Source organism: Brachyhypopomus gauderio, chromosome 7, assembly GCF_052324685.1.
Source record: "Brachyhypopomus gauderio isolate BG-103 chromosome 7, BGAUD_0.2, whole genome shotgun sequence".
NCBI lineage: Eukaryota > Metazoa > Chordata > Actinopteri > Gymnotiformes > Hypopomidae > Brachyhypopomus > Brachyhypopomus gauderio.
In genome coordinates, this window is record NC_135217.1 from 9,505,616 (window position 1) to 9,530,855 (window position 25,240).

The following is a 25,240-nucleotide window of genomic DNA, read 5'->3' on the forward strand; positions in this document are numbered from 1 at the left end:
GCCGCAATCACTTCCTGGACTTCGAAAGGGGGGAGAGAGAGAGAGAGAGAGAGAGAGAGAGAGAGAGAGAGAGAGAGAGAGATGGGGAGAGAGCGAGCATACAGAAGAGTGAGTGAGCACACCAAGTGAAGAAGGGGCCTGGACAAATAAGGACCCTGGAAAACTTTGCATCCGAAGAAACACCACGGTGTCCACCGGTAGTTCACTTTTATGGAGGAGGGACATATCGGGTAAATATTTTGCGCATCATCGCTTACTATCTTTATGGCTTGCTTGTATGACGCATATGGTTGCCATATTTTATTTCCTAGTTCAATGATTTATGTTAATAAGAGTGAGCTACAGTATTCCTGCTGATGTAGTGTTGGCGATATCGAAACGGACCTCATACAGTTTGTTCAGTGGCACATTTCATTTTCAATTTCTTGTTTGCATTTTTGCGTTGATATGCCGACCGTCCCGGAATTGATTTGATAAGCTAACGACAACTTAATTACGAAAATTAAAATTAGAGTGTGATGGAATGTCGTGAGTTTGGCTGAGATGTTTTTACAGCAGCAGTGTTTATGTGCGCTCGTGAGTTGCCGCACGTCACAATGTCACTTTTAACGACTTGACAGCGTTGCACGACATAAAATTGCTTATTGCGTCACGAACGATGAAATCGTAGCTAAAATGTGGCCAACCTATAGCCCACTAATTCGTGCAAATATGCAGACGCGTACAGACGTGGCTTTTTTCTGTGCTTACACCGGAATGTGGACAGTTATAAGCTGAACATTTTGAAGCCGCAACTATTTACCTAAAAGTTGCTTTCTGCAACGTTAGGCAAACGTGTCCAATTATAAAGTCAGAAATATTGAAATATTCGATTATAACTCATAGCCCATCAAAAAGCGCAGCATATAACCGTATAACATCAAGGTTCAAGACTTGCGTAATTGACCAGAACTATCCCTTTCTTTGCAGTTGGATGTCATGATGTGCTTGTCCCCATTTAGTTTTTCGCAGTATGTTCATGTTATCTAGTATCGAATAAATGTGTTTTAGGTTGATGTACGTTGTGTTGGTCTGAAATGTATTATCTTAGGTTGCTGTATGTTGCATTAGTCTGTAATATCTTAAGTGCTACTTTTGACTGTCTTAACCAAATTAGACACGCGATGATTAACGTTCCCAACAACATGAATTTCATTTTGTAATCAGAGTACGAAAAGAAAGCTGACCACAGACCAGCATTTATTTTCAATGCCTCTAAATGATCACCCTTCACATACATTTTTTTCAGTTTCTAAGTGCCGTTAGTTGATTTAAGCTACGACTGAGATGATGACTAACTTGGAGAAAGGAAGTTTGGTCATAAGAGAGAGAGAGAGAGAGTTTGTGTGTGTGTGTGTGTGTGTGTGTGTGTGTGTGTGTGTGTGTGTGTGTGTGTGTGTGTGTGTGTGTGTGTGTGTGTCCATGTGCGGGTGCGTGTGCTTGAGTGTGTATGTGTGCTAATTATTACGTGCTGCTGTTTGGTTTCCAAGACATGTGACTATGCACAATGCTGCCTTTCCTATACAACTTGCATGTGCTCTGTTCATGGCATTTCCTGCATTCCCTCCCTCCCCCCCTCCCCTTCCTACCCCCTCGGTCCTACCCGCTCTGTGTCTCTCCCTCTCCTTTTCTCTCTCCTTCTTTCTCCTTTTCTCTCTCCTTCTCTCTCGCATTCACATTAAAGTCTTCAAAAGCTTCTTATACATTAAGCCTCTCACATACCACAGAAGAAACACACACACACACACACACACACACACACACACACACACACAGCTCCCACAGCCGAGACACGGCACCTCCGCACGCTCCAGCCCAGCTGAGGGCTTCTGGACACGCCGGACGCTTCACCTCTCCATCGTTTTTTACGGAGCTTCTCTGCTGTAACTAAGCTTTTGGGCCCAAAGGGCTTCTATTCATTGGGTCCACACCAGTATGAAATACAGCCCAGCTGTTCTTCCCAGCATGCCTAGAGCTGGGTTTTAAACATGCCAGCCCCCTCTAAGATGCCTTCTAGAATTCTTCAGCAGAGGAAATATTTATGTAAGCATGTATGGTTAGTTTTGATACCCACCTGGTGGGAGGTTGGTTTTACATCCCAGGTGCCATTGTCACTTATTTATTCTCAACGTTTTGTTGTGCTATTCAAGATATTCAGTGAAAAGCAAGCTCAAGAGTTTGTATAAATGACTAAAGATGATGCTTTATACCATAGAAATCCAACTCTGTTGGCTCTGTATCATGTTATTTATAGAAGAGTCTGGCCATAACCGACAGACATGGACAGCATATTCGTTCTTTAACTCTTTTCTCAGGAGGGAACGTGGTCGTCTGCTGTCCACTCCGCCTGTCCCCCGTGTCTTCTCGCACAACATGCAAGCCATGTTTTTCTTCCTCAACACAAGCCCTTAACAACACTGTCCTCTGCCTGGCCCTCCGCCAAGCTCTACATGACATGCACCAGCTGGATTTTTGCACCGTGTCCCTGGCTGCCCTCCACAGGCCGCACACCACCAAACATTCCACACGGGGGGCCGAAGGGGGCCGTGCCAAACAAAGTGGCTGCCTGGGTCCACCCCGACCGCCCTGCCAAGCCTGGACCCTGCAGCCCCCACCCGGGCGCCTCTGTGGACCCCCCCCCACCAGTACCTCCGCAGTGGGGACCGTGCCTCCCTGAACAAATCAGTATTTGCATCCCCGCAAGACCCGCTGGACGTCCTTTGCATGTGTCGCTGCATGACAAGCGGTTGTTAGCTTACTTTGAGGAGTGTATACGAAACGTCCTGCGCAGGGCTGTTATGACAGGTCGTATGACATGTTTATGACACGTCGCAACAATCCCAGCGATGGAACGTTACCACGCTAAACATCTATACCTCACAGTCGTCTGGCGTGTGCAGTGTTTGTCTTTCTCTGCCCCGACTGTTGATCTAAAGCTGGCCAATCCCGTGCTGTTTCTTGGCCCGTACGGCCGTCTTGGCCTGCGAGGCCTATGCGAGCTCACGTAGATCTGAGCGTTCATTTGCTCTGTGGTTCTCATGAGTCCCCTGGACAAAAAATAAAAAACACGACACAGGCCAGATCGCGCGATTGGAGGCCACGTACGGACTCCACGAGTGCTGGAGCCTGCTCTACTCAACTCCAATGGAAGACCCCCAAAAGCTGCGTTTAACATGGCTGGTGTCCAGGTTTCCCCAGACCTCAGACCAGGGCTGATCCCTCTTCTTTAATCACAAAGACGCCAGACAATCTGATCCTGCACTCCTGTGTAACTGTAGAGGTGCTATTGTGGACATAGTTATTGTTTTTTTTTTTTTTTTACCTAAATAGGAAACAGTGCAGCCAGTTCTCCCAGCATGGTTCCAAGGGCCACAAGTTCATGAGGACACAGCCCCCGCTATCCAATATTCGGCCTGTGTTGTTTGGAGCGCCTAGGGCCACACTTGGCATATATTAATAGTAACTACGAACCTCTCACTATGTGTACTATGTCATGAGACATTGGCATGTAAAACTCAAATAAGGCTTGCTATACTGTACGCTTCATTAAACCCCCCCGAGTAAGTGCGGCAGTTCCCTGGACTGTCGGCTGCCTGCTGTAACTCTGAGTGAGGTATTGCAGTAAAGCGTGGGTGGTTTGTACTCACGCCTTCCCTTTTGTTGGAGGATAAACAGTAACTTATCTGTCCCTGTGCGCTCGTTTCGTGGAAAGGCTGTCCACTGACGGTCATACTACTGTATTCATCTTGAGGGGAGGCTTGGTGAAGGTAGTCTCCCACCCAGACTCCACTGGGAAAGGGTTGGGAGCGCTGAAGTTCTGAAGGCTCTTATACTGCTGTCGCCAAGAACCGCAGCACTAAACAATAAAGACACTTTTTGGAATTTCAGACATGTTACACTAACATTTAGCCCTGACTTGTGCCAGGCACTCTGGGTCTCTGCTGAAGAAGTTTCATATGGCTTTTGTGTGTGTGTGTGTGTGTGTGTGTGTGTGTGTGTGTGTGTGTGTGTGTGTGTGTGTGTGTGTGTGTGTGTGTGTGTGTGTGTGTGTGCGTGTTATGTGATGTGATGAGAGTGCTGGCTAAATTAAAGGGCCTTTTCTTCTGCTTCTCCCCTCCCCCCTCACTCTGTGTGAGATTTCTGGTAAGTGACATGGCTGGCCTTTGGCATAACGCCTGGCATGATCACATGGTATGGATGTCACGCCAGTTTGTGTGTGTGTGTGTCTGTGTGGGAGGAAAGGAGAGAGTGAGAGAAGGAGAGCTAGACGGAGAGAAAATGAGTGTGCAAGTCTGTGTTTCTGTATGTGGTACTGAAGGGGGAAGAGACAGAGAGAGAGAGAGAGAGAGAGAGAGAGAGAGAGAGAGAGAGAGCATGTGTGTGTGTGTGTGTGTGTGTGTGTGTGTGTGTGTGTGTGTGTGTGTGTGTGTGTGTGTGTGTGTGCAGTGTTCCATTTAGAACATTTGCACACATTGTATTTTTTTCCGTAATTTAAGCATAAACGAAAGTTGGGTCCTAACCCAGATAAGTGAAAGCTTCTGACGGGTGCGAATGAGCAGACACCACTGCAGCCGTGAGTCACGCCCACTGGAAGGACTGCAAACACAAACATTAGTGTAACTGCCATGCAAGTGTGAGAAATCACAGAATGGTTAATAAACTGTTTTTTAATCATATTATTTGCACTGTTGGAGGCAGCAAAGCTAAAGGCTTTCATTTGTGTTGTACAATGCTTTAGCGAATGTGCTCACTTCAGGAATGGGGAATCTGACAGAACTGTTGTTCTGTTCGGTTCACACACAAAATGTGACCAGTTGTTGCCTGGACCACTTAGTCCTATGTTTAATGTGGGCTTACAGTATTAGGGTCATATTTTAAATATGATGTTTGCTGTTCATTTGATTTTAAATGTTTAAAACCGCTCATTAGCTGAACAGGTGTTTAGTTGCAGTGAAGCATGCTGACAGGAAATCACACTGCTGCTATTTCTTAATTGCTACATGACATGACATAATTATATTCTAGCTTCAGACATTATTAAATTGAATCCCTAAGATCCGTTTCGGTGTATTCAGTGGGCACTCCTGCTCTTTTCTTCAGGACATGTTTTTGCACGTTACTCTGCATCCTATCAAATGTACTGTGCACATTCACTCTTATGGTGTCATGTGATACGTGATTACATTGGGATTTTTATGCACTGGCTTTCCCTCCAGCCAAAGACAAATTTAAACTTGTTGTGTGCTTTAAGGTGTCAGGCACGTTAGTAACACAAACTAACATGGCCCAATAAATCAGAAATCTATATTTTACTCGAACAGGATTCCACATCGGAACGATTGCCGGTGCCTTCATTCTGCGTCAGGTCTTCGTTTCCTCCGTTTGTTACGGACGTCGTCTCCTGAACTGTACGTGTTAAGCGTGTCTTGCGCCAGATCCTTGGTGCAGCTCCAGGAGAGTGGAAAAAACCTGGAATCCAAGGAGGCCAAACCTCCTCATCTCTATTCCTCTCCTCATTCAGTCTTCTTGTCTCCTCTCCTCTTCTCCGCTCAGTTAGTGGCACGTTCTCGCTACGTCTTCGGCAGGAGAACGGTCACTGGTCACTTATTTAGAGCCCAGTAGCGTGTATTTTACACCTGTAGGTGAAAGATTCGAAAGCAAGCCACATCGCTGGGCCTTGCATAGTCTGTGTCAGGAATGGTCTAGTGTTTCATCTGTGCTTAATGCAGCATAGCAGAGACCAGTGGTGACACTGATTTGTATAAAAACTCCAGCAATAATCTTGTTCCTGATACTCCACCAGTGCAGTACACACTGGCCTGTAATTACCAGAGAACGGTCCACAAATAATATCCAGTCAGAAAACCAAGCCACCGATGAATGGAGCAAAGGGTGGTGTTTGTATGTGTAAGGAAAAAAAGAATCCATTACTGACCTTAAGAGCCCTTATGCACTAAGTTGCCTTTATTCCCAGAGCCACTTAAAAATGACTCATAGATTGACTAATTTGTGTGTCTGTGGGGGGCGGGTGCACTTTAACATACCAGAAAACACCTTATAGACGAATTCCACTTAGTCATTTGAAAAGAGTATGTTTATTCACTGTATCATCAGTTAAAGCTTCTATGTAAATGTTGTTTTACTCTGCCTAGGAGTTGTATGAAGGTGGTTTACAGAAGGGTTATCTTTAAAAAGGGAATGCACATGATAACTTGGTAATATGACTCATTATCTGCAGCGGTGAACACATCTGACACAGCCGTTATCTCTGAATCCAGAATGTACTGTAGATGATAGTTAAACAGTGTCTGGCCCTGGAACACAATGATCAGCACTAAAAGTGGCTGAACTGACCTTTGACCCTGTTATAGGTATTTAAAACCACGACAGCCTTGTTGTTTGTTTTAATTTAGCTTGTCTGTGTCCAGTCAAGCCTGAAACCAAAAAAAAGAAATAACATAAAACACTGAGAACCTATAAAGCTGCTCCGTTGGTCAGGAGATGGTATAGTGGAGAAGTTCTTGACCGCATGCGCACCATTTGGCTGTTAAATTTACTCAAGTCAGGACCAATTTTCATGCAGCGGGAACTTTTTAAAACGACTTTTAGAATGCTTATTCAGTGACATTTTCTGGGTCAAGACTCGCTTGCAAAAAAGATGGAAATCTCAAGGTGACCTCTATATACTTAAACACACAAACAAATCAATGACACCATATTGTTCGCCTCGTAGGCTTTGTGTATCCAAATAAAAAGGAAGCTGAGGGGGTTTAAAATAAAAGTATATACAGACCAAATGAACATTTGACATAAGTGCAGTTCACTCCTGTATTTGGAATAGTAATCTATGTGGAGTGATACAGCCCAGTAAAACCAATGCTGATTTTGTTTTCAGCATAAATATCACTGAGAGATAGACCATCCCAGTTCAGTATAATCCCTCCCAAATGCTAGGCCCCTTACATTCAGTGATCCCAGTCCCACAGCAGACCTATCTGCAACTCTATTCTATTTTTACATTACTGTAATCCAAAATGAAATTAGGCAGAATAGAGGCAGAGACAGCAGAACAATGAACGGAGACCATTGAGCATTTGTAAATCTCAAATGATACAGTGACGCAAAAGAGAGGGAAGAGTTAGACATCATTGTCCTGCCTGTCTGTCTCTCCTGCCTGTCTGTCTGCCTCTGTTCTTGCTCATGAAGATGAACCAGGGCAGCTTGTCCTTAAAAACCAGTGAGTGAGTGGCAAGGAACACTGCAGTTTTTTTTTTCTCTTGTGGATTGATTTAGTGAGTTCCCCTACCTTGTGGAGTGTGCTGTACTCCACACACACACACACACACACACACACCGCAGTGCTTCATAGTGGTTGGTACATGAAGTAAGGACACTGAATCGTGCTTCATGCTGTGTTTTTGGCACATTGTTGTTCTGCCATGAATCAATGTCACTGTGGCACCGATTCATGGTGGATGTTCTCCGGCCTCTCAACTAAGACGCACAACTTCCCAGTTCATGGAAACACTCCCATTGCATCTTTTCTCTACTTTTCGTTGACTTTTGACTTGGGTATGTCACATCTGCCAGCTCGTGATGCACTGAGTTTAGTCTGCCTCGGCCTTCCATTTTGAGCAGAGCTCTGTGGGCCGTGCCCGTGATCTCCTGCTCTATCACTACAGCGGGTGCTTTCCTCCTCTGTAGCTGGCAGTGGATGTTTAATGCCTGTACACACCAGGGACCGTAGCTGCAGCTGGCTTAGTGCCTAGGTTGTCCAGCCCAGGTCATCCCTACGTTCCCAGAGCCCTGTGCTCCTCAACTCTGATGGGAACCTCACAAAGATGCTCCCCAGCTCTGAACCTGCTTGATTTGACATCGGCTATTGTGGGAACTCATCAATAGGATTTACTGTTCTTTAACAGTGTCGTGGCTCTCCATATATAGGCATAGGGTTAGGGTTAAGAGTTCTATTAGGTAGATCTGGATAGCTGAGGAAATAATAAACTATAACCTTGTTGTGAAAGTATACTGGTATGGCCCGCACCAATATATTCTTACATTGTAACATTCATGACACACAGCCTTCAAATCCAAATCTACCCTTTTCAAGGGATGTGGCAAAAATGTCCAAGGGTGGTAGTTAGTTAGAACACTTAATGGCTGTATTGCTCATATTATTATGAATTGCCTGATACATTTTTGCAAATCTATATGCTCGAAAAATACTAACCATGGGCAATGTGGCTGTTTTTGCATTGTTTTTTACCATTCTTTATTGGTCTCGCCATCTTGCAGACAACAATTGGTTGGTCATATAAATGACCCGCACACAACCATCGGTCAGACTGCTTCTGTGTGATTTGCAGATGTGTAGGTTCTCCACAGGATATATGACGTTAACCTTCTATATGAGCTTATGTATGGCACAATATCAAGGCCTACAAATGTGTACAGCATGCATGTGACAATCTATCAATCAGTTTCAACTCGTACCCCATCACGTACACTCCAAGTAAATGATTTTTTTATTTGTAATAATAAATTATTATTACAGCTTAGATTAAATACAGCATTATATATGTGGTTAGTTTGTAGATTGATACATGTAGAGTGTAGACCTACATCCAGTTACATCAAAACTACTGAAAAGTGTGAAAAGTATTGAAATACTGGATGCCTTATTTTAATGTATTCAATAACCAGTGAAAATAATTATGTCGCATAGCAAATACTCAAAACAACCGTGTTTTCACAATACTTCCAACAGTTTGCTAGCTATCTAGATCCGTAATTATTTGATCTTCTCTCATTTGAAACAAATACTAAACGAATTAATAAAATCAATTATTTTAGATTTTCATGTGGAAAGATTTTTAAAATGGGAATTGAATGACCAAAATTGTCAAAACAGCTGGATGTTAACCGTTTTTTTAAATAGCTAGCAATCGACGCCACTATTGGACAAGCACTGTGGAGGTAAGATTATGACGTAATCCAGTTTATGGCGTTCGCGTTAAAAAATCACTTGCGACTATTGGCGCATCTGCTCACCAATATTGTTGTGATGACTACATTGTTAAGAACATGCTTACGGGCAAAAAGTCATCTCGTTCCACTCGCATAGCTACGAATCGAGAATTTGATTAAAAACCCTTAAGGCAAAAAGACAAACAAACCGGATTTGAGTAACTTCTGGTAGGTAATATAAATGTACCCTAATACAAATCAGTGGTTAGGAGGGAATGTTGTTAACATGTTTAATTGGGGAACAGGACCCTGACACCTGGGAGGAAGATATGCTCACGGCCAGCCAACACTTCTCCTGCTGCAGTTTCTGGTAGACCGCCAGCAGCTAAGGTGGACCGGGGGAGGGTGGAGATCTAAAAATTTTTGATCACCACAAAGAGTGTACTCAACGCAGTTAAACCCCTTAGAGGGGAACTTTTATGCCAAGCGAGTTCGTGAAGCTCCAATTAGACATGACAGCCTGAGGAGGTGACATTTTTAGATGCATTTTTTAAGTGTACAATGCCTACCACCTGCCTAATGTTTACAGGTGGTTTTACACTTTAAGCCCAGAAAGACTTTCTAGCGGAAATTGTAAACGTGTTGAAATAGCTCGCGAGCACGCAATGGGTCATACGTCATAAAGCTCCTAAGACCCGCAAGGCTCCTGACCGTCCAGGACCAAGATGATGATGACAGGTCTTTATTGGGTTGCTTTGCTCTGACAGCTATTTAATTACCGTGCACAACGTGACAATGGGGCTTCATTCGAGCTTAGTCGGTGAATTTCTACTGGATTTCCTCTTGCAGCTGACATCATCTTGAAGTTAGCAAAACGTCAAACAGGCGATCGTCAGCAGTTCCGTTGTTTGCATGTAGACCGGTTGCAGTACGCTGCATACGCTCAAAAACACCGCAAGTAAAACCTGGTGTGATTTTTACATTTTCCCCTCATAGCGGAGAGAACGGAGGAATTAAATTGTAATCAATAAAGACCGCGTTAACCTTCCCACGTCACTTTCCGAAGCCGTGATTTGCTTGCAACGCTGTGCTCGCGCACTATCGGGCCTCTCGCGGCTGCCACGTGCACCCCCAGATCGCTCCTCAGACGCTGCGCGAGACCGCTCCGCACCCCGATTGGTAGGCCTGTTGCCAGGGAGCTCCGCTGGGCTCCACGTGGATAGAATCCGTCGTGTCTGTGTACTTAGACATGAGAACAACTGCAGTGTTTTGAATATTTATAAAGCCCGATTGGTTATATCTCGAAGACGTAAAGCTCAGTATGTACAATCAGGGTGTTTATGACACAGGCCTCCTTTTTGTTCCAGTTTCCCCGTAGAGTAACCATGCACTCCTCAGTTATGCCCTCCCTAAAGAGCATAAACGTAAGCTCATATATATATTAAGTTACACTTTAACAGAACAACATTTTAACATGCACAAAAAGTATTACAGTTTCAGACTTATTTTAGTCTGTTTTGCAATGAATATTAATAATCAGTTTATTTAAACACTCCCACTCGACCTGTTGTTATTTACATTTGACATCTGAGTGTCTCCCTTGATAATTCCACGTTTATAGCTGTGTGTCAACTTCCAACCCTTACATCACATCCTGAGAAGACATGCTCTGAATAACAGCTCAGGTCCTTTGAGGATTTGTGAGTTAGGTTGACGCTATTCGTTTCTCTATATTGCTATCAGAGGTGTGCAAAGTCTATATTTAGTGTGGGGGGGGGAGTGCGAGAGTGAGCGAGAGAACAGAGACTTTTTTTTTTTTTTTTGGCCTGACTCGACATTATTTCAGGCGTCAAGCTGGCACGTACATGCATGTCTGTAGACTCTGTACCCTAGCGAGCGCGGGCACTGCATTGCAGCGCTGTGCATTTATTGGCAGGGAGACTGGCGGGTGCAAGAGCAGTACGGGAAGAGAATCATGGAGGGAAGGAGAGGCGTGGTGCGCTCGGGGGGGGAGGGGGGGGTAAGGCTGACTCCGCCTCTGCTGCTCCGCCCAAACACCTCCGACGCGGCCGTGACCGATGTGGAAGATCCGCCGGCCCTTTAGGGGGAGGCGAGCGGTAGAATGGACTCGGGGGAAGCGGTTTCAGATCCACTCCCGAAAGCATGGAAGGGTCTCCCATTAGATTACAGAAGGTGTTTCTGAAATGCGTGTGAACTCGTAACAGAAATGTTGAACATTTCTGAAATGCATTCTGGGTTGTTACACGCTGATCTAGGAAACCAAATCTAGAGTGTGAAATAACGTGCAAGGATGTGCACGTGCATCACGTTCTCAAAACAAACGAATTAGAGTTAGGTCTAGTTAGTTGATAAGTGGAAGATGCAGGTGTGATGGATGCAGGAGCCTCAGTGCTTGTTTTCCGAGCCCTGGCGTGTGGCAAATGCGAGCTCGCTCTAGAAGGGTTTGGTTCTGTCTTTTTGTCTTTCTCTTTATGTGGAGTGTAATGTTTTCTTAGCTCCTCTTTTGTCTCCATTTGCATCGTATTTGGCAGGAAGTGTTGTCTTTGACTGTCCCATCTGCCATTGCCACATGATATGTGAAATGTTGTGGAGCTGTTGAAATTGTGGCTTTCCTAGTTATGTAGTTATTTACCCTGTTGATTTCCCAATAATCGCGTACGTCTGTCATTTGTGGATGGAATTACATCTTTTTGGTGCCTTTTGTGTCTCTTTGGACCAATGGACAATGGAACGAGTTGATCTTTCAAATTGAAGATCTGTGGACAAAGCAGGCTGTCCCCCTCGAAAATTGAAACGAATTCCATCCGAGTGTGCCCCAGCGGCTGCATGCTCAGACAGATCGCTCAGAAATGTGTGGAGACAAAAGCCAAGCGCGCAGACCAGCTCGACTTGGCTGCCTTTGCTTCTCGGCGGCCTTGTGTTTTGTAGAGCCGCTGTCTGTCGACGGGCGCGCGTGCGCTAACCTTTCCTCTAGCTCTCGTCTGCCAGTGGAGATGAAGCCACAGCGAGCTTTCAGTCTTCTAACAGAGCGGGCAGGTTTAATGCCGCCTGTGTCGGGGAGAGACCAAAGACACGTGACCCTGCAGGTACAGGGCGCAACTGAAGAAAGGGAGAGGTGAAGCCAGTTGTGCACTGCTGGTTTGTGAGTTTGTGGAGGGGTCGAGGCCTTTTGAGAATATTCTAGACATCTGACTGCTGTGCTCGAGGGGGTTGAACTGTTAAGATGAGAATGTGTGCCCATGTTTGTTTCATGTATGCTGTTTCCATGTATGGCAATACATGTATTTTCGGAATGCTGGCCAGAGCTTTTGGGCAAGTATAAATTGGGATGTTTGTGGAAGTGGAGCAGGGGAGTCTGGATCGCCGCCCCTTTCTCATGAATGAAAATTATTAAAACCGATTGAACCTCAGATCCATTTCTGGGTGATTATTCAACAGCACATTGTGTCCGCATTGTGGCTTCTTCTTTTTTTTTACGGTCACATTCCTCTGAGATGAATAATTTGTTAGCATACTTGATGTCTTGGCGTAAGAGGTGCTGAACTGACTAATGGAGTGGGTTGGCCTTCACAAGGACTCCCGCTTCAAAGTTTCAAGTTCATATATTTTCTTTTAAAACCTTTCCTGTGGGGGGTTTAAGCCACGTGGGGCTCTCCTGGCCTAGGGTCCAGCTTTTGTATTTATTCAGCATTGTGTTCGCCGTCTCTCGGGTTTTGCGCAGAAGTGTGAAGCTCACTGAAAGCACTACACGATTGCCTTTCTTCGCTCGTACTGTCCTTAAATGACTCCTTCTGTCTCACACCCCCTCCCCCTTCGCCGCCTGGCTCCCTCTCTGTAACTGTAGCCTGCTCTCCCTCCCTCTCTCGCTCTCTCCCGCTCTGCCTGCGACGTATAGATACTGCATTGATTGCACGCAGACCTTACCGCCTCCTTTTCATCGCGTGGCGCGCTGGATCTCGGCCGCAGCAGCACTTGTTGAACTCGGCCCAGAAAAGAGAGAGAGAGAGAGAGAGAGAAAGAAAGATAGTGTGTCACGTTTAAACAGAGTTGGACAGAAGCCGAGTTCTCCTCATCCGAACCCCCCCAACCCCCCAACCCCGCCCTTCCCCGTGCGAGCATGCGAGGGCTTCGGAACCCGCGCCCCGATCCCCGTGGCCCGCTCGCCAGAGGCGTGGAGCCGGCAGGTCGGACTTCTGCGATGGAAGGATAGAGAGGAGAGGAGTGCGGTGGAGAGGAGGAGCACAGGGGGGCGTGGCCTAGGGTGGCGGCGTTTCAGTTACTGTTCCTGGAAATCGTCTGCAGCACATTTCTCAAGAGCGTAACTCCTGCGCTTGTAGGAGCTACCGTGTGCGGGTCAGCGCCAGTGTGCCTCGGGGGCTGGGGTCTCTTCTGAGATCTGTGTGTCTTCAGTTACTCTCTGATGAGTGTATTGTTTTGTGTGTTTTGTTTCTTTTTTTTGCTCAGAGTGCTCGTCCACCCTCAACTGTATGACAGACAAGGAGCTGAAGTGTGGTCATCAGGAGATTTGAGACTACTTTCTTCGGACTTTCTGCTCTGTTTGTGGAATTGTGAGGTGGGTGTGTGTGTGTGTGTGTGTGTGTGTGTGTGTGTGTGTGTGTGTGTGTGTGTGTGTGTGTGTGTGTGTGTGCGCGCGCGCGCGCGTGTGTGTGTGTGTGAGAGAGATAAACAGGTTATGCTATGCCTGTTTGTTTGCACTCATAACAAAAGGATGTGATGTCTTATTCACTGATGCCCCATTAACAGATTATTTTGGTATGTGTCACATATTGTGACATTTTTCAGTTATTCTGATTGTTTTTCTAGAGGCTCCTGGTGGGTCTTGCATGACTCATGCTCTCTGTCTCTCGGTCTCCCTTGCCTCCGGCGTGCCACCTCAGCCCGTCTGCATCTCTGAACTGAATTTCAATCCGTTGGATGTGCCGGCATGACGATAACAAAGCGATTTGTACTGCAGTTCATGATGCTGACGGCTCTCTCCGTCCTCTGCCTCTCCCCTCCCCTTTTCCCGACTTCAGCCGACGCTCTTGTTTAAATTACGGGATTGGCATGCGCACACGAAAACTTCAGGCCGAATGAAATGTAGAACTTAACAAGGAGTGACAGATTTATTATTCTCAGCCAGAAACGTCTGATGTTGTGTTTTGTTCGCTCCTGCTGTCCGTCAGCTGGTACTCTGTTCTTTCTTCTCTTTCGTCTCACTTCCTCTGCGTTTCGTCCTCTTCAGATGTCCCGCTCTCTGAACGCCTGAAAGCCGGCCGCCATGTCCCAGATGCTCCACGTGGAGATCCCCAACTTCGGCAGCACCGTGCTGGGCTCACTCAACGAGCAACGTCTGCTGGGCCAGTATTGCGATGTGTCCATCCTGGTGAAGGGCCAGGCCTTCAAGGCCCACCGGGCGGTGCTGGCCGCCAGCAGCCTCTACTTCCGTGACCTGTTCAGCGCCAGCGCCAAGGCCCAGTTTGAGCTGCCCTCCTCGGTCACGCCGGCGTGCTTCCAACAGATCCTCTCCTTCTGCTACACGGGTAAGCTGACCATGGCCGCCAGTGAGCAGCTCGTGGTCATGTACACGGCTGGCTACCTGCAGATCCAGCACATCGTGGAGAGGGGCATGGACCTCATGTTCAAGGCCAACTCGCCCCACTGTGACTCGGCCACCGCGGCCATAGACGAGCCCGGCTCGGAGCCCCAGAGCCCCAGTAACCTCCCGGCTGCCTCCGTGCTGGGGCCGCCTGGCTGGGCGCCGTCGCTGGCCGGTCCCGCCCGGAAGATCAAACTGGAGGTGGGTGACCAGATCCTGAACCTTCAGAGCGGCGTGAAGAGGACCTCCAGTGGCGATGGGGGGGCGCGGGTGGGGCGGGCCGCCTCGCTGTTCTACGCAGGAGCGGTGGGGTTGTTCCCACCGACCTTACAGCCATACCCCATCACCTCCGGCGAACGTTCCAGCCCGGGGGCGTCCAGCCTGCCCACAACCGACAGTCCCATCTCCTACCAGAACGAGGATGAGGAGTTTGAGGAAGAGTCCTACGATGGCATCACGGAGGAGGCCTTCAGCCAGATCTACGGTCGCATGGCTAACCCTTATGGAAGTAAGCTCTCACACTGCTCCTGAATTCAGAGCGCAGTTCAGTATTTCCTCATCTAACATACCTGATTCAACTCCCCGTGTAATGGCAAAGTGTTTTATTAGTTAAATAAACTGATCAGCCACACTAGTGTAGGAAAAACCATAAACTGTCTGTCAAGTACAGGAATTGGAACCACTGGCTGAACCTCGTGTTGCTGTACAATATATTTTTAGTTAATCATTATTATCATATTGGCATCATTGAGCTTGCTAAATGCCACATGTTAATGGCCACTATAAATGTTTTAATGTTTTGGTGAATCAGGGATCCATTTGAACCATTTGAATATTATTACTGTATACAGAGAGAGGGAGGTAGTAAAAATTGTGTCGTACACAATATTTGCAGAGAAACAGAATGTTTTAGATGCCCTATATGAAAACGTATGTGTAAATACTGTATGTATGCATATGTTTGAGTGTTTGTGTGTGTATACATTCACCGGCCACTTTATTAAGTACACCTGTCCAACTGCTCATTAACGCAAATGTCGAATCAGCCAATCACATGGCAGCAACTAAATGCATTTAGGCATGTAGACATGGCCAAGACGATCTGCTGCAGTTCAAACTGAGCATCAGAATGGGGAAGAAAGTGATTTAAGTGATTTAAATTTAAAGTGATTGAACGTGGCATGGTTGTTGGTGCCAGATGGGCTGGTATTTCAAAAACTGTTTATCTACTGGGATTTTCACGCACAACCTTCTCTAGGGTTTACAAAGAATGGTCCAAAAAAATATCTAGTGAGTGGCAGTTCTGTGGGTGCAAAGGCCTTGTTGATGCCAGAGGTCAGAGGAGAATGGCCAGACTGGTTTGAGCTGATAGAACAGCAACAGTAACTCAAATAACCAGTCGTTACAACCAATCGCACAGGCTCACCAAAATTGGACAATAGAAGATTGGAAAGACGTTGCCTGGTCTGATGAGTCTATTTCTGCTGCAACATTCGGATGGTAGGGTCAGAATTTGGAATCAACAATATAAAAGCATGGATCCATCCTGCCTTGTATCAACAGTTCAGGCTGGTGGTGGTACAATGGTGTGGGGGATATTTTCCTGGCACACTTTGGGCCTTTTAGTACAAATTGAGCATTGTGTCAATGCCACAGCCTACCTGAGTATTGTTGCTGACCATGTCCATCCCTTTATGACCACAGTGTACCATCTTCTGATGGCTACTTCCAGCAGGATAACACACCATGTCATAATGCATGAATCATCTCAGACTGGTTTCTTGAACACAACAATGAGTTCACTGTACTTGAATGGCCTTCACAGTCACCAGATCTCAATCCAATAGAGCACCTTTGGGATGTGGTGGAACGGGAGATTCACATCATGGGTGTGTAGCTGATAAATCTGCAGCAACCGTGTGATGCTATCATGTCAATATGGACCAGACTCTCTGAGAAAGATTTCCAGTACCTTGTTGAATCTATAACACAAATAACTAAGGCAGTTCTGAAGGCAAAAGGGGGTCCAACCCAGTACTAGCAAGGTGTACCTAATAAAGTGGCCAGTGAGTGCATGTCTGTGTTTATACACACACACACACACAATTTTTTTCCGTATGCTTCTCTGTGCTGTTAATGGTAAGTGTGGAAGCCCTCAACCTCTTTCTTCACCGGTGGAGTGAGGTTATGGTACTGGTGCTATCTGGCCATGACTTGTTTACTAGTGTCTTTGTCAGCCATTCCAACAATGACTAGCACATTTGTTAGTGAGCCAGGTCGTGGTGAAGGAAAGGTGTTATACCATTTTCATTGCAGTTGTGTACTATAGATAGATGGGGAGAGAGAGAGTCTGTGAAGGAGAACACCTTCCTTGTATAGCTGATGGGTGACCCTAGTCCAAGGGGAGGGGGAGGGGGGGGTATATGTGTTATTGGTTTTGTGACGGTATATATTAGGGGAAGAGTTGGCAAAAGTGTGCTCCTTGCCACCTTTCAGAAAGAACAGATGAGTGCTAAATTATTTATTTATTCATTCATTTTCCCCTGTTCATTCAAATTAGCTATAAAAACTCAGAGTACAAGTCTCCTATTTGTTTAGCACATAACACATCTTTAAAAATAAAATGGGCCTTTCTAAATGAAATTAGGCTCCAAACCAGGTGCATGTTGGGGTAGTCAGAGTGAAACGTTTTCACCGCTCTCTTCTAACTGTTCTTGGAAACCGAGGTGCCGCGTGAAAGACAGAAACGTATGACTGTGTGAGTACTGTGTAGAAGCTCACGTGCGTGCCTCCGTCCAGGAGAGGTGTGCTTTCAGGTTACGTGCACTGCTTCCTTCCAGCAAATCACTTAAACTGTTAACCACTCAAAATATGACCAGCGCCAAGTACACAAAAACCTGAAAGACTGTAGTCAAAAATGAGTCTTGCTTCTGTAAAAGAGGTCTTTAAGAATAACTCCGTATATAAACAGAAGAGCGTGTTCTCCGGTGGATTTGCTTCAAGTACAAAGCGTTTGAAAACGTTTCTGAATGCAGATGGGATTCAGAGCCATAGAGTGCACTGTTATTTATTATTATTTTATTAACCTTTAATTTAACCAGGCAAGCCAGTAAGAACAATATTCTTATTTACAATGGCGGCCTGACAAGCGCCACAGGACACTTGAGAAGAAAAGAGAAACAGAAAAAAAGAAAAAGAGAAGTAAAGAAGATAAAAAATTTAAGAACAATTACAAGCATCAATAAGTAATTTCTTAATGCAGTCCTTGAAGGCAGTTAATGAAATAAAAGTGTCCAATTTTAGGGTTTCTTGCAGTTTGTTCCAGTCATTGGCAGCAGCATGTTGAAATGCAGTACAGCCTAGAGCAGTAGATGTTTTAGAAGGTTTTAGCTTAATATATGATGAAGACCTTGTGTTATATGTAGCTGAATCTATTTGCAGTAAATTACATAGATAAGGAGGTGAATGACCAAGTAGAGTTTTGTAGATAAAGGTAAACCAGTGAATTTTACGTCGAGTGAACAGAGAGGGCCAGTTAACAGATGAGTAGAGCGTACAATGATGAGTTCTAAATGGAGCGTTTGTTGCAAACCGTATGGCAGAATGATAGAGAGTGTCCAACTTATGAAGCAAGGATTTGGAAGCTGATTGATAGATAATGTCACCATAATCAAACAGAGGAAGTATAGTCATTTGAATGAGCATAAGTTTGACCGCTATAGTAAATGAAGAACGATTTCTGTATAAAAAACTGAGTTTTGCCTTAATCTTTAATTGTAACATGGAGATATGATGGGAAAATGATAGTGAACTGTCTAACCAAATGCCTAAATATTTATAAGTGTTGACCAATTCCAGAACCTTACCCTCGATGGATGAGATCTTTAGAGGAGGAGAGGATTCCATCCCTTTTCGACTAAACCACATAACTTTGGTCTTAGAGGAGTTTAGCGTTAGATTGAGGGTACAAAAAGCCTGTTGAATTTGAATAAAACTGTCCTGGAGACCTTTTTCCACAGAAGCAGGGGAGGGGCCAGTGGCATACAAGATTGTGTCATCAGCATACAGGTGAATAAATGAATTTTGTGCAGCATGAAAGATGTTGTTAATGTATATAGAGAACAATGTAGGTCCTAGTATTGAGCCCTGTGGAACACCTTTAAGTACAGAGAAAGGGTGAGAAAGGCAATTATCTAGCCTAACCTGCTGTGTCCTATCAGAAAGATAATGAGAAAACCAGGCCAAAGAATGATCTGAAACTCCGACACTGACCAACCTACTTAGAAGAATGGAATGGTCTACAGAATCAAAGGCTTTAGCTAAGTCTATGAATATTGCGGCGCAATATTGTTTTGCATCTAATGCATGAGTAATATCATTAAGGACCTTCATGGTGGCAGTGACACAGCCATAGCCTGGGCGAAAACCAGATTGCATCGGACAAAGAATATTATTTTCATCGAGATACTTAGTGAGCTGCCTATTTACGAGTTTCTCTAAAACTTTAGATAAGCATGGCAGAATAGAGATAGGCCTGTACGAGTTTGGATCAGCCTGATCACCACCTTTAAAAAGAGGACGGATAATAGCTGTTTTCCAATCAGCGGGTAATTCAGATGAACAAACAGATAAGTTAAAAAGATCTGTGACAGGGGCTGCAATAAAACGAGCTGCAGAATTTAGAAAAAATGGTGCTAGCTCATCTAACCCTGGGGACTTTTTGGGGTCCAGTGCCAACAGTTCAGTTAAAACCTCACATACTGAAAAGGGCTGAATTGTAAACGTAGAACTGGGCCTGGTAAAAGAAGAAGCTGCAAAGGGAGGGGAAATAGGGAGAGAGTCCAGTAAACTATTTGTCAGCCCAGCAGAATTTAAGGGTTCATAAAACTGACCAGGATTGCTAAAATGTTGATTAAAAATATCCGCCATACGTTTTTTATCAGAGACTAAAATATCGCCAGATCTTAGTGCCGACGGCGTGCCGACTGGTTTATGTTCCAACTCTCTGACAGTTTTCCAGAACAGACGAGAATCAGAACCACAACGTTTAAATTGCTCCTTGTAATAATTAGATTTAGACTGACGCACTGCTTGTGTAGATTTATTCCGAATCTGTCGGAACAGAAGCCAGTCTAGGGGGGACCCAGTCAAGCGTGCTTTGCGCCAAGCAGCATTTTTTTGCTGTAATAGTACAGCTAAGTCTCGGGAAAACCAAGGGCTATTACGATTCTTTAATCGTAAACGTTTGATAGGTGCATGCTTGTCAACAACTGAGTTAAAAAGGTCTAAGAATAGATTCCAAGCATCATTTACCGTAGGGATCAGGCTGACTCTGCTCCAGTTGACCTCAACTATGTCACGTAAAAAAGCTTGAATGTTAAAATGTTTAAGAATCCGTTTTTTACTAATGAGGGCAGGTAGTTTAACAGAGTGACCTTTACGGACACAGGCTATGAAACAATGGTCACTAATGTCATTACAGAATACGCCAGAAAGGTAACGATGTGGGGAATTAGTTAAAATAATATCAATCAAAGAGGCTCTTTCAGGAGTTTTAGGATTAAACCTAGTGGGTTGGGATATTAGCTGATGAAGATTAAGAGAATCAAGCTGTTGAATTAGTTTCTCTGGAGTTTTTAACATATCCCAGTTTAAATCCCCTAATAAAACCAGTTCAGACTTTAGAAATGGGACCAGGGCATTGCTTAAGGCCAACAGTGTACATGCAGGGGCTGAGGGAGGGCGATAGCACCCAGCCACTGACAATGAAAAATTCGTGGAAAGCCTAATATTAAGAACGAGTAAATCGAACTGCTTGGGAATAGACTTGGCTAGTGAAACAGAGCACAGAAGGTGTTCTTTAACAAATAATGCAACTCCTCCACCCTTAGATGATCTATCTTGTCGAAACAAGTTGTAACCAGGTATATTTAAATCAGTATAAGAGAAAGAAGGACGTAACCAGGTTTCAGTGACCACTAAGACCTCGGGATTAGAACTTTCGACCCATGCTCTCACATGATCGATTTTAGGGAGTAAACTTCTTGCGTTGATGTGTAAAAAACCAAAGTTTTTGCGTTCGCAGAAATCAATGAAGCTTATGCCGTTTAGATTTGGCTCGGTAACTGAAGTGGCAATATTAATAGGGGGACCAGGGTCTACATGGACATTGCCAGACACCAGAAGTAACAACAAAATCAATGAACGAGAGAGAGCACAAGAAAAACTACAAAATTTTTCTTTGTGCGCGTTCCGGGAATTAACATATTGAAATGATAAACAGGACATATTGTAAAACTGATTCAAGGCGTATGATGACCACATAGGCAGCATATTAAAAGACACAATTGACACGAATTTGAACACATTTGCAATTATCCAAGCGTCCAAGTCTCTATCATACAGGGCAATACTGTCTGTTTCGCTGGAAGGTAATATCGCAAGGCAATGGCGATCGTTCACAGTCTTGTGTGGTATAGAGATCATACAAAGTATCAAAATGGTATATAAATGAGTGTAGGACGCCATACTTGAGAGTTGATGAGAAAGCCTCCCACGAGCCCAGCCAAACAAGCCACAATCCGAAGTGCCAAACCAGGACACCGGGCAGAGCGCCCAGAACTGGGCAGACAGCCCCGGACCGCGGGCCAGGCAACCAGCCGCACACGCCGAACGCCAATCCTCCGAGCTCCGTCCGCAGATACAGAACAAACACTCAAGTCGAGCGCCAGGTCGCAGGCCAGGTGTCCAGCCGCACACGCCGATCCGGGACGGCGGGACTCCGTCCTGACACTGATCTGGTTGTGGGATTTCTGAGGTGTTTAGCAGGAGCTTTCAGTGTCCTGTGGAGATCTACTTTCAGAGATCAGTACTCTGGAAATATCCATTAAGCAGGATGGCTCAGGTAGGCAGCGGGGTGGGTGAAGTGTGGTGCAGTGTGTACTCGCACGATGAACAAACACTCGGGTGGTGTGTTGCTCCACCCGGGAGTCTACAGCAGCACACACGGGGGTTCTCTGCAGTCAAACGGGGGCACGGCTTTTTATCAAAGTCTCCTGTTTCAGATAGTCCTGAAATCCTTTCCATCTATAATGAGTTAGGACATCAGGAGGGTGACATTGTGTGATATTTGAGAGCACTCTTTGGAGGGGTGTGTGTGTGTGTGTGTGTGTGTGTGTGTGTGTGTGTGTGTGTGTGTGTGTGTGTGTGTGTGTGTGTGTGTGTGTGTGTGTGCGTGTGCGCGCGCACATGCATCCTGAGTGAGTAGATTGTAGTTTATAGAGGTCAATTAAAAGAGGATGAGGGACAGAGAGAACCTAGAACACTTCTCACTTGTGTTCCATTAAAACATTGTTGCGGCCACAGGAAAGGTCTTCTGGGAGGAAGTGACACGCGGAAAGCTATAAATCTGCCTTTCATCACACTTTGGCTTGGAATCCAAGGAATCCATTCACACACACACACACACACACACACACACACACACACACCCCTCACCTGACCCCAAAAAGTACAATCAGTCCTGCCTCAGTAGCAGCTCTCAAACAGTGAAAACTAAGGAGGTTTGGAGGCCAAAACTGGGACCCGACTTGAAAGAAGCACTGTCAAAGGGAACCATCCTGGTTTTGGAGCGTATCTGCTTCCATACTGGGTTACAACATGTTTTAACTGGGTGATCTTGAGTGTCGTTTCAACTCTTATCCACACTCCCCCTCCCAAACCCCCCACCCCCCCAGTCTCGGAGAAGCCAGAGATGGCGGCCGTGCCCCTGGCCCTGGAGAGCCGGCCCTGTATGCTGCTCCGGCGTGACCTGGTGGCCCTGCCCGCCAGCCTGATCAGCCAGATCGGCTACCGCTGCCACCCGAAGCTCTACACGGAGGGAGACCCCGGGGAGAAGCTGGAACTGGTGGCTGGTGGGTACAGCTGCTACAGCTCTTATTTATTTATGCTCATTCTGCATTAAACGCCCAAATCCCAGTCCTGCCAATGCAGCTATTTGCTCGAGTGAGGACCTAGTGATCCAGAAGCCCCCAGCGTGATGTAATGGATCATAACTGGTGTCATAGTCACACGTTGCAGTGCTTTTACTCCGTCGGCCAATGCCAGAGGCTGTTATACTTCTAAATAGACTGCAGTGAAACAATGGAGTACTGTTCAAGAGCCCATTGGGGTGGGTGTGTGTGTGTGTGTGTGTGTGTGTGTGTGTGTGTGTGTGTGTGTGTGTGTGTGTGTGGGTGGGTGGGTGGGTGGGTGGCTGTGTCACAGGTACGGGGGTGTTCATGACCAGAGGACAGCTGATGAACTGCCACTTGTGCGCTGGCATCAAACACAAAGTTCTCCTGAGGAGACTGTTGGCAACATTCTTTGACAGGTTTGTGAGCAGAGCCTACATAATTATAATTCATACCCACCACCCACCTTCTAGGAGATGTTTGTTTATTAGAAACACCTTGTAGGTGCACAGTCTGAGAATGCTGGCCATCCCTTGTGAAGTCTGTGCTTCAACTCATCATCAGCTAGGATCCTGACCCCAGGGGGAGCCATGTTGGCTGGAAATGTTTTGGGGTGTCAGACTCCGCTCAGCCTAACAAAGACACGTTAGACCATAAGTGTGGTGTTCAGGCCTGCGTGTGCACACCATGACCTGCAGAGTTTAGCTCCAGCCCTTATTACATTCTTCAGCTAACCAATGTCTTTGGATACCCTTGTATATTGAGGCGATGTATGTTTAAATTAGGGCTGGAGTTCAGGTCTGCTTGACGGTATGTCTCCAGCAGCAGGCTTGAAGACATCTGATAAACAGATGATTCTTGATGAGCGTCCTCTTCACTGTGCCCTCTGGTGGTCGGTTGGTGTATGTACAGGAACACTCTGGCTAACAGCTGTGGGACCGGAATCCGTTCGTCTACCAGTGACCCCAGCCGAAAACCTCTAGATAGCCGAGTCCTCAATGCTGTCAAACGTACGTTAAGTTTGATGTAAAATAAGTAACGTAAAAAATAACGCTCAAAATCACGATTTTGTTGAGCTGTGTGGAAGGTATAACGGTAACGTGTCTTTTTCTGCCTTCCGTCCCTCCTCTCGATTTCCTCCCACCAGTCTACTGTCAGAACTTCGCCCCCAACTTCAAGGAGAGCGAGATGAACGTCATCGCGGCCGACATGTGCACAAATGCCCGCCGCGTGCGAAAGCGCTGGCTGCCCAAGATCAAGTCTATGCTGCCTGACGGGATGGAGGTGTACCGCGGGGCGGCCGCGGGACTCGGCTTAGGCCTCGGCGGGACGACGGCGGGCGTGCCGCTGACCTTTGACCCCGACTTTAAGCCCCTGGCGGCGTCCGGGCTCAGTCTGGACCAGCGGCTCTACGGAGACCGCAAGGAGCCCTTGAGAACTCACCTGCAGCTGGACACGGAGAGCCCTGAGCACACCGCTGAGGGTCGTGAGCCCGAGCTCGGCGAAGCCCGGGGCGAGGTGGAGGAAGAGGAGGAAGACGAAGGCACAATGCGCGAGGGTGCAGAGGGGACGTTGGAGGCGGCCCCGGTTATCCTGTGTGGGGAAGGCGGCGGGCGGGGCAACACACCACACGAGGAACAGCAGGAGGAGGAGGAGGAGGAGGAGGAGGAGTTTGCAGAAGGTCTGAGGATAAACGGGCAGTGAGGACCCGCTGCTCTCCTGCTGTCTCTATAGCGCCCCCTGCTGCTCTTCTAGTGGAAGCACTTGATTGTAGAAAAACACCTTCACAGTACACATGCAACCACACTAACATGCAATGTGTGGGGTGGGAGAAGTGTGTGAACCACAAACACAGGCATTGCTCACGTAAGTACACTGGTAAAAGAATAAGATTCACAATTCTGTAGCAATATTAGACATGAAATACTTCTCTAACTAGGCAGATCTTAATACTAACATTTACAGTGGCAGTATGGATTAGAGTTGATAAAAGGGATAATTATAATCCCTGTCCGATGGCAAGTTTTTTGCAGATCTTCTGAGGAAGGGCAGACATTAAGATTTTTTTTTTATGTAGACCAGGAAAGATGGCTTGCTGAATACACAGAAGTATTTGAAGTGACCTTCATTTGGACATTTAATGTAAGTTTCTGAAGTACACTGAATGTTCTGTCCTCTCTAAGATTAGAGACACACAGCTGACAGAAACAAGTAAATGACAAATTGTTCCAAAGTGAGTACATGTCACATAGAAAAGAGTCACGAGCAGTGTGATCATGTTTAGACTTCAGTTGCTTGTCCCAGAAAGGCCCATGTGAAACTTTGAACACTCACAAGGTTATATCTTTAATAATTAATGCAATGTCTGTGTTTGTTTAGAGAAGAAGTTCTCTCTAACTCACACACACACACACACACGCGCACCCCATCTCAGTCCCACCTCGACTTAACCTATTGACATACACAGTAATACCACAAAACAGGCGGTTGCCAACACTTCCCAAATCCCCCCTTACACAGAGTGGACTGTGACATACTAAAATGTTTATCGCCACGACACGCAGTAACACAAAAAAAGCGCTTGCATGCAGAATGAAATAAGAATACAATTCACCGAACCACAATGTAATCCGCATCCCAAAATAAATAGGGACTGCTGCCG

The 25,240-nt window shown here is 45.9% G+C and overlaps 1 protein-coding gene across 4 annotated transcripts; it reads left to right on the forward strand.

The window, feature by feature from the left end:
* On the forward strand, nt 1-25,240 carry nacc2 (NACC family member 2). Of its 4 annotated transcripts, none has more exons than XM_077011476.1 (7): nt 2-230; nt 13,492-13,600; nt 14,273-15,134; nt 22,363-22,539; nt 22,892-22,997; nt 23,491-23,588; nt 23,726-25,240. In XM_077011476.1, exons 3-7 carry the CDS (start codon nt 14,309-14,311, stop codon nt 24,280-24,282), a joined length of 1,764 nt encoding a protein of 587 aa, XP_076867591.1. In that variant the 5' UTR covers nt 2-230; nt 13,492-13,600; nt 14,273-14,308; the 3' UTR covers nt 24,283-25,240. The 4 variants fall into 4 exon arrangements, with proteins under 4 accessions (XP_076867594.1, XP_076867591.1, XP_076867593.1 ...); XM_077011478.1 differs by lacking the exon at nt 2-230 and adding an exon at nt 9,103-9,234; XM_077011479.1 differs by lacking the exon at nt 13,492-13,600 and having other exon boundaries at nt 1-230.